The sequence below is a fragment of the Lacerta agilis genome, chromosome 11 (assembly GCF_009819535.1).
Source record: "Lacerta agilis isolate rLacAgi1 chromosome 11, rLacAgi1.pri, whole genome shotgun sequence".
Lineage (NCBI taxonomy): Eukaryota > Metazoa > Chordata > Lepidosauria > Squamata > Lacertidae > Lacerta > Lacerta agilis.
In genome coordinates, this window is record NC_046322.1 from 21,962,483 (window position 1) to 21,980,204 (window position 17,722).

At 38.2% G+C, this 17,722-nt stretch overlaps 1 protein-coding gene across 2 annotated transcripts in view; it reads right to left on the minus strand.

Moving 5' to 3' along the window:
• Window positions 1-17,722, minus strand: part of IL6ST (interleukin 6 signal transducer) — a 29,674-nt gene that overhangs the window by 10,927 nt on the left and 1,025 nt on the right. The window contains exons 2-9 of one of the 2 annotated variants that reach the window (XM_033164832.1): window positions 13,350-13,430; window positions 11,602-11,907; window positions 9,593-9,725; window positions 7,778-7,932; window positions 5,146-5,297; window positions 3,366-3,522; window positions 1,870-1,952; window positions 765-984 (exon numbers count right to left, since the gene is read on the minus strand). In XM_033164832.1, the coding sequence (XP_033020723.1) occupies window positions 765-984; window positions 1,870-1,952; window positions 3,366-3,522; window positions 5,146-5,297; window positions 7,778-7,932; window positions 9,593-9,725; window positions 11,602-11,907; window positions 13,350-13,416 (1,273 nt within the window). In that variant the 5' untranslated portion in view covers window positions 13,417-13,430. Of the gene's footprint in view, window positions 1-764; window positions 985-1,869; window positions 1,953-3,365; window positions 3,523-5,145; window positions 5,298-7,777; window positions 7,933-9,592; window positions 9,726-11,601; window positions 11,914-13,349; window positions 13,431-17,722 lie in introns of both variants that reach the window. The other variant, XM_033164831.1, reaches the window with a different exon arrangement.

A 17,722-nucleotide genomic window follows, 5' to 3' on the forward strand; every position in this document is an offset into this window, starting at 1 on the left:
TGTTGCAGTTTATGACTTCATAATAAATAATCTGTATTGGTATTGTCCATTTGCTTTGCTAATAGTCCAAGTTACAATGAAGATGCTAAGTCTCACAAGCTGGCTTCCATTTACTAATGCCTACACTGCTCTAAATAAGTCAGAAATGTTTAGAAGCTATCCTGTAAAGCACCTGGATCTTAAGTTAAAAGAAAAGTGATTTGATGAGGAAGCAGCAGCATTATACATGTAATAAAATAAAATGAACTGGACAGACGGAATGCTAATTTGAAAACAAACTGAAAGACTGATATCCTTCAATAAGTTAACATTTGAAATATTTCCTCCTCTTGTGGGGATCCAATTTACACATCACATTAAACCATAGCTAGAAATGAACTATGATTTAATGTGAATGTGCAACATGTGGCTAAAAAGTTCTTGCTGTACTTCTCTGGCTTTGTTGTGTCATCCAAACTCAGGCTTAAAGTTTGTTTCTCCCCTAACAAACCACAAGCAGCAAGCACAAATCTAGGCTGCTGCTCCTAGTTTGTGTAGCAAGATACAAACCAAGGACCTGGGTTCAGATGACATGACAAGCCAAACTTCTTTTGTTCACAGTGCAGCAGGAGCAAGGAAGGAGTGCAGCACAAACTTTTCAGTAGCATTCATTTAAGTGTTGTGGTTGACCGTTTAGTTTAATCTTACATGCGACCCTTCTAATGGGATGTGTGAAGCAGGTAAAAAAGTGGGATATATACTCAATGCCATGTGGGAAAACTTACCTCTTGAGTTAGTTGCTGGGATCAGCAAAACTGATGCAGGAGATTCACCCACACTGTTTGATGCTTTAATTCTCACTTCATATGTCCCATTTTCTACATTTAGAGTCAGCTGTGTGGTGTTCAGACTGTAGAATTGCTGTTGAAAATGAAGTGGTGGCTTTCCCAAGATAGATACATCATATTTCAAAATTATTCCATTAGCTTCAGAAGGATTTAACTCCTGTTCAAAATAGAAAAAGATCTGTTTTATTTGACAAGTTTATATGTGAACATCTGAGATTAGCTAACGAGAGTAAGACCTTTAGAGATCACTTAAGCCAGAACCATCTATTCTGATGAGCTGCAGCTCACCAGTGTCTAAGGCAGAGCCTTTCTCAGACTTGCTAACCAAGATCCTAACCAATTTGTACAAGGATCCTTTTTTATGCAAAGCCTGTCTACTACAGAGCTATGCATGATACCTTTTCCAAAGTCCTATTCAGCCATGATATTTACCATCTGGCCTTGGGCACAATGCTCCAACTAACATAGTTTCATGCTTCTCATCCATTATGACTGGAACACACTATCTTGTAACTTGCTGAGATCAGGCTTACGTGTTAAAGCTTTGTTCAAAGAGGATAAACCACTTCACTCAAAATTACTTTGCCTCATAAGCTAAACATGGACAATTCTCAAGCGGTATTTCACAGAACTTTTATCTAGAAACTACATCCATGTGTGCCATGTTTACGGAGAAGGGCACATATATGCCTGTACAACTTGTAGTTTGCAGAAGCAAGAACTAGGAAAGCATAAGATCTTAATCCGTTTATTTTAAAAATGGACAAGTAGCAAATGTGACATACATGAGCCTTTTACTTCATAAGCTACATGTGTGCATATCTTACACTTCAATATATCCTGAGTGCAATATGTTGTGAAAGAAGCTACCACCTAGAAGAAAGTGTTTACAGTAGGATGCATCTACTGCTGCAACAGTGCTATGTGTTAAAAATCATGAGTTTACATATAACAGGAATTATGTTTGGGTGCAGATGACAGATATTAGTGAGAACATCAGGAAATCAGACATTCAGAGTGTAGTAAATTTGGTACTATTTACCTTCCAGATCAGCACCAGAGTCCAGTTTTCTGGTGAGTGAACAGGACTAATCTTCCTCCACAGATCTGGTCCTTTAGATGGTCCTGATAAAGACAAACATCTCTCTTAAGAATCATGTTTATTTAGCCCACTATTCATGTTTCTTTAATTTATATGCAGGGTACTGAAAAAGATTCAAGCCTATCACAAGTGCTTTGTTGCAGTAGATGCAGCATGAAGAATAGCAGCAGTCTAGTCATCCAATGGTCGGCTATGACATATGGCCGGGCATGTGTCTGCTGAAACCACCTCCATGATTTGGGACAAGCAGCCAGGAAAAGTGGCTGGGAGGCTCCTACAGCTTTTCTGAAATAAGGATCACAGTTGCGTGATCTGAAGGCTAAAAGGCCCAAACTTTTTACTCACCACTAGTTAGGAATATAGTGAGAGAGTGGGGAAGATAAGAAAGTAGGTACAGAAAGTCATTATAATTATTTTTAATTTCTAGAAAAAGTTTTTGAGGAATACATATAGCATGCTCATGGATTTTTATTTATCTTGTACTAACTACCAATCCAAATAGCTTTGGAAACATGTTCCAAATCAAACTCTCAATATTAACTTAGAATAATTGTTTTATAAACCATTTTTGTTAGTTCTTAATCTCTTTAAGGTTTAAACCACATTTATAGGGGTTCAATTCAAGTATGTTGGAGAATTCATGCTAAAATACAGATAGGTATAATTTGGTCTTCTCCAAAAATAAAATATTTTTGTATGTTGGTAATCTGTGAAATGGAGGAAATCAGAACTCAATAGTTATTTTATTTGATTGTGTAAAAGATCTGATTCTATCAGAAGATAGAGAGCTGGTGATTGACAGTAAGCCCTCAACTCATGTGAGGGTTACGTTTTGGGAATCGTGCCTAAAGCTGAAATTGTATATAGTCAAAACACATTGGGTGCAATGGTGAGTAGAATTGCCAAAGTCTTTTTTCCTGGTCCCCCTTTTTAATTATTATATTATTATTTTGTCAAGCGTGTAAAGCTGAATGTACACAAGGTAAATGCTTGTAAGTTATAGGCCAACTGTACTTATTAGCAGCTATCCATATGGTAATCAGCTATAACGGGGGGGGGGGGGACAACCCTCTGAGATACAGGGATGATTTACAGTTCAAATGGTAAAATTGACAAATTTGGTCAAGGTAAGAGAATGAAGACAACTTATTAATTTGTTGAGAAATTGAGTTTTATCATAATCTATTGTGAAATAAAGTACAAGATAATGCTGAACCACTACTTGGAGGTTAATAAGAGATGAACGAAAACCAGAGTAAATCACAAATATTAATAAGTACGGTTTGCTATTCATGATTTAAACGACAAAAATGCATTATTATATTGTAGCATAGTTTTTACACATATATATGCGTATTTATTGTGTAGAAACCTTTTAATTAAAAACAGGTTTTGACAATTTGGAGCAAACTGGAGAAGTTGGAAGTCTTACTTACTATCTTCAGCTGTGAACCCAACTACTTCTTTACTCCAGTCACTCCAGTGCTCTCCCCAACTAGTTGCACAACGCAGCTGGAACACATATTTTGTGTTTGGTCTGAGCTCTTGAATGAAGAAGGTATCTCTCTGTGTTGCTGTGTCTTCAAGAGGAACCTGCCAAAATGAAACTGGGCTTTAAGTGCTACTAGTGAATGAACAACATTCACTATACTGAATTTTGTAGCTCTCTCTCAAGATCAGCATAGCAAATTTAGATGTTTTGTTTGAATGACCCTTGTTAGCATAAAACATGAAATTGTGATAAAGATCAATTCAAGATAAATTCAAATTACTCCATCGTTTAGTCACTATTCTCTCCACCCTCCATTTAGTGTTTTTTGTCTGCTTCAAAAACTGAGAAAGCTTATGGAGCTAAACATCTTATCAGGAGAGAGAAAGTAACTATACTTTATAATAATTCTTATGTTGCATCATTTTTTGTAATCCTGAAGTTTATTGATAACAAGCATCAGAAAAATATATATATTTCAGGTCAAGTAGTGTATCCAGTTAAACCCTCGCCACCTACGAAAGCTAAGCTACCAATTGTCCTATTTCCATAGGTTGACAGGGGGTTAGCTGGGTTGAGTTCTATTCCGATCACATGCCAAAGGAGGAGGAAATTACAATTGTAACAGAAATTATATGGGTATTTTGGGGGGTTCTGATAGGTTAATTTCAGAAAGCTCTATTGTACATTACAATGCAGCAAAGGGTTCTCTCCCATTCTCTATTTTTTTTAAAAACAACAACAACAACAACAACAACAACAATAAATTAAAGACATTGTAAAGGTGTACCAGTGTTGCCAGGGGTGTCCTATACAAGAAAATGGCTAGAATGGTGACCTGGATTTGTTGTTGTTAAAGACAGCTATTATACTTTTTGAAGTCTGCCACCTAGGGATAAATAATGCAGTCTTTGCAGAGATTTCACTCTGCCCCCAATCCTTCAAACCTATGAAATTTGGCTGGGCACTACTTTGGTCCAGTACTAGTTTCAAGCAGCTGCCTAGTTTTCCAAGGAGTTCACATGTGCCATTAATCCTGTCTGAAACTAGGATTCTGAAATTTAGCCTCCACTGTCTTAAAAAATATCCCAAGCTTATAGTCTTAAAATGTGAAAGCACATAAATTGATGTGTACTGCAATTCATGCAGAGCAGGAGGTAGAGACAGGGTTCTTAAGCAGATGGAACCTTCTCCCTTCATCATAAAAGACCCAAGTAAATTAAGTATCCCTTGGAGCTAGATCCTTACTGCTTCACATTATATTTGCTGTGGCACCTATTCCTTTTTCTACCACACCATTCCAATGAGAAGGAATTTGCAGCAACAGCTCTTGCTTTTTTAAAAAGTTTCCCTTTCAGCTGTTTTAGGGATTTAGCTATATCATTGCTTCCAGACACTGGTCCAACACTTTCACAGCCTCTCCGGATTCATATAGAATGGAGAGGTAGAGCTGTTTATTGCTGGCTTCCTCAACAGTTTATTTTCCTTCTGACCTATTCTTAAATTTCTATTTCACTTTTCCCAACAAGGATTTTCTACATTTCTTTTCACATTATTTAATTTATGTTTCCACTGAACACTCAGCTGAAATCTATATTTTCTCTAATTTAAACAAATACAATTCTAGTAGATAAAATGCAACTGTCACAGCTCTTTGAATGCAAACACCAACTGTATAAAAGAAAATGCCACAGAAAACAATTGACAAATAATGGGTGTGGGGTTACCTGAATCCAGTTTATACTGTCAATGATCTTGTATCGAATTTGAAATCTCAGCTCCAGTGGTGCTTCATCAAATAGGTTTTCCCATGATAGCTTTAGGACTCTGGGAAATTCTCCTGAGTTGAGGGACAGATTGCATGGTGGCAGCGGTTTTACTAGGGGGGAAAAAAAGGTGCACTCAATTAGCCACAGGCTATTTCATTGTTTTTAATATATAGGTTCAAATTAATTTGAAGTCTAATATTCAGGTACACAGCACAACTTTTGCTCCTTAATAACAGGAGCACAAACCTTTGGATAAGTGGTGGGCTTCAAACTAAACCTCTCTGAAACAAAATTGCTGGTTAAAAATGTAGCAACATAAGAAAAGAAGACCTGGAAAAAACATCTGGCTTAAAGATCTGCAATAAAGTAAAATACCTAGGTATCTGGATCTCTCAAAAAACATCAATGTATTTCAGGATAACTATATGAAAACCTGGAAAGAGATTAAAAGGAGCCTCAAGATTTTGAGTTGGCTAAACCTTTCATTTTTAGGAAAGATCTCTATCATCAAAATGGCCATGCTTCCCAAATTACTCTTTCTATTCCAAACAATTCCAATTCTGGCTGGAATGGGCTGCCTCAAAACCTGGCAAAAACAAATCTCAAAATTTTTATGGCAGGGAAAAATATCTAGAATTAAACATCAAATTCTAATCAATGCAAAGGAAAGAGGAGGCTTTGCTCTGTCTGACATAAAATTATATTTCAAGGCTAAAGGAATGGTGCACACTTCAAGATCCCAACCTCCTAGACTTAGAGAGTTACAATAACAGGTATAGGTGGCATGGGTACCTGGGATATGGGAAAGTAAAAATACATAAAAACTTTTTGACCCTTATAGTTAGAAAATCCCTGTACACGGTTTGGGAGAAATATAAAGATCTTTTAGAGCCTAAGACTCCCTGGTGGATTTCACCAGTTGAGGCAACCGCAGTAAAAAGGGAAAATACGGAAGGGAACTTGCCAACTTACAAAACTTTACTAAAGGAAGAAACAAACAAATTAAAGCTAAAAGTTTTTGAAGCAGTAAGAGAGGAAATAGCAGGTTGGTTTCAATAATATCAACTATCTGAGATGTTTAAGAGGGATAAAAAGGGGGGGGGTTTCGACAGAGGCATCCAGACTGGAAACAGATTTCATCAATTCCAAAACAATAATTATTTCCAAGATATACCGACTCCTCCTTGACGTGGAAGTCAAGGAGGTGATTAAATTCACGGCGTGCTATACGTTGAGGGATATTCTTTCAAAAGATGCAATACCGTTGGTATTTTATACCATGGAAACTTTCCAAAATGTATAAAAATGTACCTAGTACTTACTGGAGATGTAAAGAAGGAATCGGTACAATGTTGCATATGTGGTGGCAATGTAAAAAAATTAAAACTTTTTGCGATTATGTTTATTTAGAACTTTAAAAAATGTTACGAGGTCAAAATCCCTTCTAGGTCAGAATGGTTACAGAAACTAGTTGAATATTTAGTTAGTTAGCTGAAAGTGAATTCAAAGGAACTTGCTATAACCACTGATTAGTTATTTAGCATCCTCTTTTGAAATGTGACATGTACTAATCACCGCATGCCATTATGAAATCAGGTGAGATCTCTTTAAAATGTTAAAAAAGCACTTCGGATTATGCCCTGAAATGCACAGGAAGCCAGTTGAGATAGTTTAACATGGGAAATATATAATCCATATGGTCAATTTTATTAATAACTCTATTTTTAAAACTACATTGGAGTGCCTTTTTTGGGTACAGTCCACCCAAACTCTGTGTAGGAACTATGTTGAATAAAATCAAACAGTAGATAAGATTGACTTGAGTGCAAATGGCACTTGCTTTGTGCTAAAGCCAGTAAATTAAACCAATTGTTTGGTTTATTCGGATCCATTCTATGAGTCTCAACCATTATCAGAGAACTAGAGGAGAAGCAACTAAATTTATTAAGAGGAGCCACCTCCAGAATGGCTGGTGTATCTATTTTGGTTACACAAATGCAATTGTTAAAAGCTGCATCTTTTGATGCCTGGAGTTAGCAATCCCATTACGGAAGGAGAGCAGGCTGCTTGATGAACCCAGAATCTATGGTTGGTCAGCCCCTGCTTAAAGTCTCTCGGGTCTCATCAGTTTTCTTTGCCAGCTATTGTCCTCTTAACATTTTTAGATATTTTTGCTAAGCCATTACCTTCCAGCTTCAGGCACATCGGTTTACCGTAATTTTCTAGACTCTCCCCAGTCTGACTTTTAACTAGAGGTATGACACCGAGGTGGTGGTCTCGTTCTCTAAGTGAAAATCAACCACCAATAGAACAGTAACATTTTTTATACTTTCTTTAGCCCGTACCACTACATAACATAAGATAGGTGACAAGGTTCTAGGACTTGGTGGATATGGTACAGCCACCCTGAAGATGGTTGCATTCATTCTGAATAGAGAGAAACAATTTCTCCCTAAGAATTTCCACCCTATTCCTTCTTTCACCATATAAAGAAACATTATCTTCCTTAGAAGATATGATGATATGAAATCATTCATAGGAGTAGCTCTACTGATTTTTTCCAGAATTGTTCAACTGAGGATATATTTACCATGTTTTATAGGATCAAACACAATGTGGTCAGATTCAACTACCCCAAGAGCATTCTTTGCTTCTACCCACACTTCCAAGTTGACAAAAAATACAACCGAAGTACTGGTACAAGAATTATTGGCACCCAGGCAGTCAGGAAACACTTCGTTTGGCCTAGAAGTTGGAGAAAAAGAAGCAGGATTTAATACACTAAAATTTATATTGGTCCCAATACTTCAAAAACCACAACTACATGTACATATCCTTGACAGATTTAAACAGAGGTGAGTATAGCAGAATTCAATGAAACTTACTCTGTAGTAAATGAGCTTTGGACTGTAGCATTTGCTCCACAATATCACAAAGAAATTTATTTATTTAAAGGTGGGGCTTTGCTAAAATGACACCCAATCAGTTAAAAAAAAAGTTATCTGCAATCCAAAAGCAATTTGCATTAATCCAAATACTTTTAAGTAAAATAGGAAATAACTGTTCATATTTATTTATTTAATTTTTTTAAAAAGATTAACTGGTATACCAACTAACCAGTCATAAGTAGGTTGACTATTTCTACTTGTATGCATCAACAAAAAGTCTGGTAGAAATCTCTAAACATTATGTTGTTTTCTGTTGTGGGGGGATTTAAAGTAAACTATTGATCTCTCTTTTCCTCTTACAAAATATTCTGCTCTTTAAAAAAAATCTTGTTGCAAACAGCATGGATTTGATTTAAATCAGATCAATTTAAATAACTAGTCAGTAAGATTTACTGATTTGAATCATTTTTTTTTTTACAGAAAGACTCATTTTAGCTGGTATACTCTTAATATTTACAACCAGATGAAGGTTCTATTTTTGGAATAATAAATTTTCAGAGTAGTTTTTACAGTTGTATCAAAAATTACTGATTTGGTTATACTATTAGAAATACATAGACAGATTATTATGATTATTACAAATATGCATATACTGTGAGTATTCTGCTCACAAGGTTGCACTTTCATTTTTACTGCTTCACACTTAGGTACTTGTGCAGATCTATTCTACTCCAAACAATCTATTCATTGAACCTCTTGGAACTTAGCATTTAAGAGCTATGGGGTTGATTCTGTGTATATAAATTTGCAAAGGAACAATGGGATTAAGGCTTTTTCCTCAACTCTGCATGTTTATTTTATAACATTCTTCCTGTGAAGAAAAGGCATGTTATCTCTGCAGACACAAATTCAAACTTTTGAGAACTGCAAAAACAAGCACCGTGATAATATCTTCTTGTCAGAAAAAACTGCCCCAAATAATATTACATAAACCTCTGAAAGAGCATGACAATGTGAATGGATTAATGGAATCCATTTACCAAAAGAATTAAACACTGCATATAAAGCCTCATGCTATATAATTAAAAACAAATCCTTATTTCCTGATGGATAGCTTTTGGACTATAATGTAACTTACATAGAAAACTATCTTTAGAAAGATTTTTCCTCCAAAAGCATTTTATTTTTAAAAAATCTGATTTAAATAAAAAAATCTGATTTATCCACCCTGGTTGCACAACGTATCAGTAACCAAAGTTAGAGTTCCTCAAGATTCAGCTATTCAGTAGCTTTAGTCCCCTTTTTCTCTTCCACCACCTATTTTGGCTTTCAGCTCTTTTAAAGTAGCAGGACCACTGTGCTGCTTAGACACAGTGTAGAGCAATGTTTAAATATTTTGGACAAGTGGCTTCCCTTTAAAAAACTGTGTGCTTAACAACAATTATTAAAAATTCAAAGTTTTGTATACACATTCAACAAATTAACTACAGGTCTTTAAAATTGAAAAATATATCTACCACCGAGATTTCAAAGTATAATTGGTGTCCAGAAATGTGTATCTTCCAGGCTCCCAAGTACAAGTTTGATAATATTTCTTTATTCCTGTCTGATGCACAATGCAACTCAAATTCTCAGGCTTGTCTGGAGAAACTGCATTTAAACACACACAAATAAACAGAAGTTAATCTAGGAGTACACTTGCAAAAAAACAACATGAATTCATTTTGGTCCCAATCTTCCCCCCCCCCCAAAAAACAAACTCATTTTTAATTGATTTTTTTTCAATACTGTAAAGCAGAGCATTATGTCAACAGGTCATCAAAGGTAAAGGTAAAAAGGAAGTACATCAAAACACCACAGGTGACATAAAATATTACAAGAAGGGAGGTATTTATTTCCTGCCTTTTTCCCCTCAGAGGGACTCCAGACAGCTTACAAATAAAAAAGGAAAATAAATAAAAACACTGAAGCAATAGTATCATTTTTACATACAAGGCAGCATATACAGCTGTAAATAGAATTTGTGTTTCAAAAACTAATATTGTTCACCTGTTCATTCCCCAAGTTGGATCCAAGATTGTGCAAGCAGGCTACTCACAAAATGATTTCTGCTACTCTACAATAGCTTATATGGAGGGTCAGATGACACTCCAAACAGAATGGGCATGGTGCCAGCTAAGGTGGTGTGTCCTAATAACTGCTGACCTATATGGTTTCAAGACAACCCTAAAGGAGTAACAGGAGCCATAAAATTGTGTACAAAAAATCCCAATGACTGCTCCCAACAATTTCACATCAGTATTAAATATAACTGGGAATAATATAGTGCCCTGCAGCCAAACTTAGCGTAACTGCCAGGGGGACAAAAGGCACTCTTTCAGATCCACTCTCTGGACTTTTATGTAGGATTGGATCCACTGTAATCCCAATTCCTAATCCATGCTCCGTCAAGGAAGATGCCATGCCCAATGGTGTCAAAAGCTGCAGATTCGAGAAGCAGGAACAAGGTTTCACACCGCTTGCCCTGCTCTTTGTAAAGCTCATCCATCAGGGTGACCAAGGCCAATTCATTCCCATGACCAGGCCTGAACCCAGACTGGAATAAATAATTTGCCTCATCCAAGAACAGTAGGTGGTCATCCTGCACTGAAACTCTCTCTACCACCTACCCAAGAAGCGGGTATTTATTACCAGTAGAGGAACTAGTGTAAATAAGGGGCCCAGGATTGGTTTATTTAAGGACATACCACTACCTCTTTCAAGGCAGCAAGCACCACCCCTGCAATCAGTGAAGCATTAATCACACTCTGTACCCAACCACCCTCTCTGCTAGATTGAATAAGCCAGGAGGAACGGGGTCAAGAGGCTACACTGAAATAGATCCTACACAATACAGACATAACTGCTGCACTGTCTTTCTTATGGAAGCATAATGCTTATCCCCATGTAACACAGTTAAACTTTATTTAGAAAACTTATATCCTATTTTATATCTTCGACAGGTTCTCCAAGTGGGTCACCAAGATTCTCAAAATAGAATCTCATAATACAGCACAAGGGCAGAAATTGTGTAGTGACTATGTGGAACAAACATTATTCAGACAGCAATTTCTGCCCTCATCCTTACTCCTGCCGGTGACATATTTGCCAAGTGATGATGTAGCTTTTTTCTTCTTTTTTACTTGGTACCTTTCAACTATGTGAAATAAATGTTTCTCATTTCTCCTTCATGTTGTCTTCAATATATCTGACAAAATCCAACATCCTCCAAGAATGTTATAAGGATACAGTGGACCCTCCGGATATGAATTAAATTTGTTCCAGGGGTCCACCAACCCAAAAAGTCCATAGGCAGAGGCACCGCTTCTGCGCATGCGGTGAAACCCAGAAGTATACACTTTGCTGCGTTCATAACTCGAAAGTTATGTATCCAGAGCAGTACGTAACAAGAGGGTTCACTGTATGGCAATAGATTGTTCCTTTTATGTGTATCCCCACAAGGAAGAATTTAAGGAGATCTACTTACAGCCCAAGGCAACTTGAATTCCATAGATGTTCTGCTCAATATTTCCCGTCACTAAGACGTTACAAGTCAGAGGAGAAGCCAATATAGACGTGTCATTGAATGTTACACTTGAAACAGTTCCATTTATTATGCTATAGTGTTCTTTAGGAACAACTTCAGTTTTAATTCTCCAGATAACTTTATCAGCACGAAGGTTGCCATAATCTGGACAATAGTCACTAAGAATGCAGTATGCTGTAAAGCTGGACTCAAGGGATACTACAGGAGACTCTGGAGTTATATAGCCACATGGTATCACAAATCCATCTGAAACAGAGAGATCATTAGTTTGGTACTGTTCACTAACAACATAGCTACTATTGCTATAAGCATACAATATGGCAACGGAAGACAATAGTTACCTAGAAAATACATTTCCCCCTTTACTTTTCTAGTGTACATTAATTGACAACATTTGCTTGGATCCAAGATAAATGAATGGATGGAAGTTAATAAATAGGTTTCTTGACTTCGCCTCAGGGCCTGCCCATCTATGGGCACCCTCCCCCCCACGAGAAGTAGCAGTAGCTTCTGGGTTCCAGTGAGATCTTGTGAGAGCTGTGCACCTTGAAAAGCTACTCCAAAAGGTGTCCCCCCCCCCGAACAATTTGGGATGGGGTACCAGAGACTGCTGGGATAGCAGGGAATTTCCTTCCAATCTCGGGGAAAAATCCTTCCCTACCATAGCAAACCCATCCCACATTGTTCAGGAGTAACCCCAACCCTATCCAGAGGCTGTTCAGGGTAATGCAGAGGATGGAGGAGGGAAAGAAAGCTTTAATTCTGTTCTCATATTTAAAGATCCAAGACATTAGGTCTAGCAATTGTAATCATTTTCCTTATGACTATTTGCATTTCTTGTCTGTGCTAGTTAAGTGAACTCTCCCACACCTCATGATTTCAAAGATAGTTTCATTATCAAACATCAGAATTAGAAGTGAATAAAAAAATAGAAATGTGCAGAGGTAACAGGACATATGTGTTACATTTCCTTAGGCCTGTTTAATGTTATGTAAAGAGAAACATTATCTTGAAATTTCACCTATATTTCATTTCTAGAAGCATATTATTCAATTTTGTCTGTGCAATTTAAGTATTAATCTTGCAGGAAATATTTCAACCATCTTCTCACTTTCCACCACAACATACCACATGTAGTAACTTAATTGGTTTGTGTATAATCTTTCTCTACTCTACCAGGATTTCTTTTTTTTAAAAAAAGAGGAACTTAGCAAGCTAGAAAACCTGATAATAAGTTAAATATCCTTCATTTCATATTACCACATCAACTATTGGCTTGTTTCACAACATTTTATATTTTGACTTTACAATGGCATCTATCTAGAATTACGCCCTCCCCTTAAATTAGGCTCCTGAAATGAAGAAAGTCTGGGTTAACCAGGAGTGGACTTTTCAGTGAACTTGATTCAGTTCCGCTACCGAAAACAAATACAAAGACCCAGAATGCAATCTAACTGTATGCCTTTTACACCTGGCTCTGGCTCACAGATCTTGTGGTTTTAATTAAAAAAAACAAAAACAAAAACAAATAGATCTGACAAGCCTGTAGTTTCTATGCTGTTGCCTTACATATAATAGATTCAAACTAAAAACCAAGGATCATTTTCTATAATGTATACAAATTAACAAACTGACAGAGCTTAATAATACAGTGGAACAATTCAGTATTATTAATCCTGCAGACTTACCTCCAAAGGAGTAAATGCTCAGCAGAGTACACACAGCTTGCAGTAACCAACTCCATTTTGAAAACATCTTGAACCAAGTCTCTGTAAAAACAATTTTTTATATATATAATATTTTACTCTGCTCAATCAGCCACTATTTTCTTTTTATGAAGACACTTCTCAGTAGACAGGTTCTGTAGTTTCCTCTGTTCTGACAGGTTTATTAACCATGAACAAAAAGGTTTTGTGGAAAGCAAGAAAAGAATAGCGCACGGGGAAACAGTCAAGAGTGAGAACAGGAATACAGGCAACTCCCCACTTGACTAGTTGCCATTTTGGGGCAAGACGGCTCCAAAGTCTTTCTTCTTCTTCAAATGATTTGACTGACTGTGATTGAATATCAATTAAACATCTGGCTAGTTCGGATGACCACATTGAGCTAGCTTAAGAACTCTGAAAACTTAAAGAAGAAAAGTACTCGATCCAGAGACAGGCCACATATATTCCTATTCCTACCTTTTTTTCTTAATGGTGACTGCTCCTGCTCAGGCTGCACAGAAAAAGCATTTTGCTTTCTGAAATTCATTCCAATTGTAAAGATAAATAAACCTTACAGAATTCTACAAGATGTGGTATTATTAGTGTGTGAAAACAGTTCAGATCCAATGATCCCCAGGCATGAACCTCCAGATGGTGGAGATGTCAGGTGCCATCCTGGTGCCCAGGCATCTTCACTTGGTCACTAGTGGTCAATGACCAGGTACAAAATGTGCCTGACGTCTGGCTACTGAGCTTACTTCTCAACCATTATCACAATGCAATAAAGTGAGGGAAAAGTATATACTAACACACAATCTCCATTTTATATATAATTTACCGGTATGTCTAGCATGCTTGTTAATTATTATTATTGCAATCGTGATTTTATAAAAATGTAAAATTAATTGACAGCTGTGGTTAGTGATCATAGTTAAATAAAATATATATACCGGTATATGAGATTTAGTGTGTTTGGATTAGTATAATAATTTATTACATGATCCTTCATCCTAAGGTCTCTGGGAAAGTTAAAACCATTAAGACACAATATTAAAATCAGTGTAAAACAACTTAAAACTACAAAAATAAGGTGCATCATAAAAAATACAACTCAACAACAGACAGGGTAAAGAGATGCATCTTTGGTTGTACAATGAAGGTAACTAGATGCACCTCTGTAGGGAGAACAACAATTTAAGGGATACAGAGGCTGCTACCCTGAGCTTTGGAACGTGGTTGAACAACCAAGAGGGTCCCTTCCACTGATCTTTGTGCCAAAAATGTCTGAGAGGAGGAGATGGGCTTTTAGATTATGTGTACTTCGGGGTTTAATCTACCCTTGTTAATGTTCCCATTAGGAACAGATTCTGTTTGCATGGTCTGGTCTGTGTGTCACACTGAAACAGTGATTTAATGTTAATTTGTCCTGCTTCACTTCTCTCTCGCTCCTGCTGTCCTGCTTCTGCTCATGGTTTGTCTGAAGAAAAACAAACCAAAAGCCTGGGTTCACAAGTAACAAGCCAAATTCTTATTTGTTTTCTCCCCAGAGGAGCTGGAGCAAGGGATGAACAAGGCACAGACCTTTGAGGAGTACACACTGGCATGGTGCTGGTTCACATTAATTAAGTTTATTTTAACTACAGGTTAATGTGAAATACAACCCAGGCCTATGTTACAATTTCAGGTTAGAATTGTGTGTGCATATAGAATTCCCCCACACACATCCCCCACCCCCCTATATGCAGATGCTAGAAATTATCTGCTGACACCTGGACCTTTGAAATATGACTCTTAAGAATTGATGCTACTGCAGATTTGAAATACATTTCTGCTTTACAAGGCCTGCATATGTTTTCTAGGCAGAGCAAAGTGCTTTAAAAATGAAAGCCAACATAGTTATTTCCAGTGCATCTAACATTATAGAACACCACCACTAACAGTGCAATCCTATGCATATGCATTCTAAGCCCTTCTTACTTCAATGGGACTAGACATGCCTAACTGCAATGATCAGGCTGCACATTACATTAATATTTAGAACCAAAAATCTATATTATAATAAATTTTGGTTGCAAAGTACTAATACAATGTTAGCTAAAATATTAGTCTGTTTATGCACAACAGAAGATAATTAGAATTCACAGGAAGTTCTTGGGGGGGGGGAATGGAAAGCCTACTTTGATCTTGTCCTTTTTGCCTTTGATAGCAAACTAAGAAGCATCTTAAGAAAATATTATTGGCTACTGCTTATGTATACCATCTTGTCAAAGGTAAACCGTCAACTCTGGGAAAAGAACTACATGCTGAGAATTCTCACCACTCTCCTGTACTAATTCTCAGCACTCCAACTCAAATTTATCATACAAATAAAAATAGTATGCAACACACTACTGTAGTCAAGTAGCCTGTGGAAATCCCCTAATCAGGCACACTGATGGTCCTAGCATCCTTGGGAGGCTGGGGGGTGGAGAGAGGAAGTACACAAATGGTAAGCCCAGAAACACAGAGTAGAGATAATATTGAGATGCACCAGTCTGCCTTTCAAAAGAGATATCAACTAAGATGAATGACAGCCACTCTATGCCACCATGTACTTCTAGCATGATCCCAGAAATACTATTCAATATCAAGTATGTGTTAGAACACTGCACATTATCACTATTGTTCATATAGCATGCCATCAACTGCTCATAACATAACAAAAAGACTGCATCCTCCTCCAAAGCAGTTTGGTATAAAACTGTACAAGTGGAAGTCAAAGAAAGGGAGTGAAAGGAAGATACTGCTGGATTACAACTCTCATCATTCCAAACCATTGGCTATGCTGCCTAGGCTGATGGGAGTTGTAGCCCAGTAGTTCTAAAGGGCACCACAAAGGTAGTCCCCAGTTTAGGCTCAGGTTTACCACCAACACAATGAGACCTAGGCTGCAGGGGTGTAATTCAGCTCCTGGCCAGGGAACATACAATCCAGTGGGATGCAGTGATTTTTTCATAGGTAAACAGTTAGGGCCAGAGGAACCAGCTTGTGAGGGTGATTGGGGTCCTCTGAAGTTGCAACGTCATGGAGGTGAGCACTGCGCCTCCCTCCCTAAGCAGGGCAGCTGCTTTCTGGGCTTTGGGAAGGAGACACCAGGAGGACATTTAGGGGACTAGCCTAATCTAGGGTTACCAGACACCCCCATTTCCTGGGGACAGTCCCTGGATTTGCAAATAAGTCTCTGGACAAATTCCATCCCCAGAATGTCCCTGGATTTCATCTAAAGTCCCCGGGGAAACGCAGCAGCGGCAGCCTCAGCAGCCCGGAGCAGTTGGCTCTGGCTGGCTTCAGGAGCTGCTCGGAAGTCCCCATATAATGGTGGTGCAGGGGCTCTAAGATGCAGCTTCTGGGCTGCCTCCACCTTCCCTGACCCCAGCAACTAAGCTGTGATGGGAGGCTATATGCTGCTTATCCGAGCAGCCTCCCAACTCCTACTTGTGGGAAAGCAGGAGTGGGGCGGGGATCTCTCAGGCAATGGGAAGCCTTCTTCCCAGCTGAAGGATCCCCACCCTTTCCTGCTTGCACGCAAGTAGGAGTGGGATTGGGGCTGCTCCGATGGGAAGGGAGGCATTGTGCTGCCCGAGCCTCGCTGCTGCCACTCAGCGCTCCTTCTCCACCTTCCATGCCTGACCCACCGCACACTGCTTCCCCACCACCACCACCGAAGAACCAACAACTCAGGGGCTGTCCAGGCTCATGGAGAAAGGAGATAGAAGCCTCGGAAGAAGGGGAAATGTGGCGGTTGAGGTCAAGGCGGTGGCCGCTCCTCTGCCATTGCTGCAGCATCAACATTCAGAATGTGTATTATTTATTTATTTATAGTGTCCCTGGATTCATTGAAAAAAATCTGGTAACTTTAGCCTAGTCCCCCTAGTCACTGGCACAATCCTCATTTGACTAATTGGCAGTGCTAGTTTTCTAGAAAAAGAGGTGCTGGAACTCAACATGAAGGCCTCCTTTCTCTTAGAATGGCAATGGTGTCCACCATAGGAGCCAACTTCTAGGGGACGCAGGAGCTTTGGCCCCCACAATAAAATATTTCAAGGGGCTGGGCCCCCACAAAGTTTATGTGCATTCCCATTCAAACAGGGTGTGTGCAGTGCATCATGTGATCGATTATGTGGGGTGGGGCTTACCTGAAAAAAAAGCCCCACAGATAAGAATTTGGAAAACAAAACAAAACAAAAAGTTATAGCAGGAATGAAAAGATCAGGGACGGCCAGATTGTAACAGTGGAGGAAGGAGAGGCCACCCAGAAGATAAGGTTGTATATACCCTTTATAGTGTAAAAGAGGGGAAGGAAATAACCTCGAGAA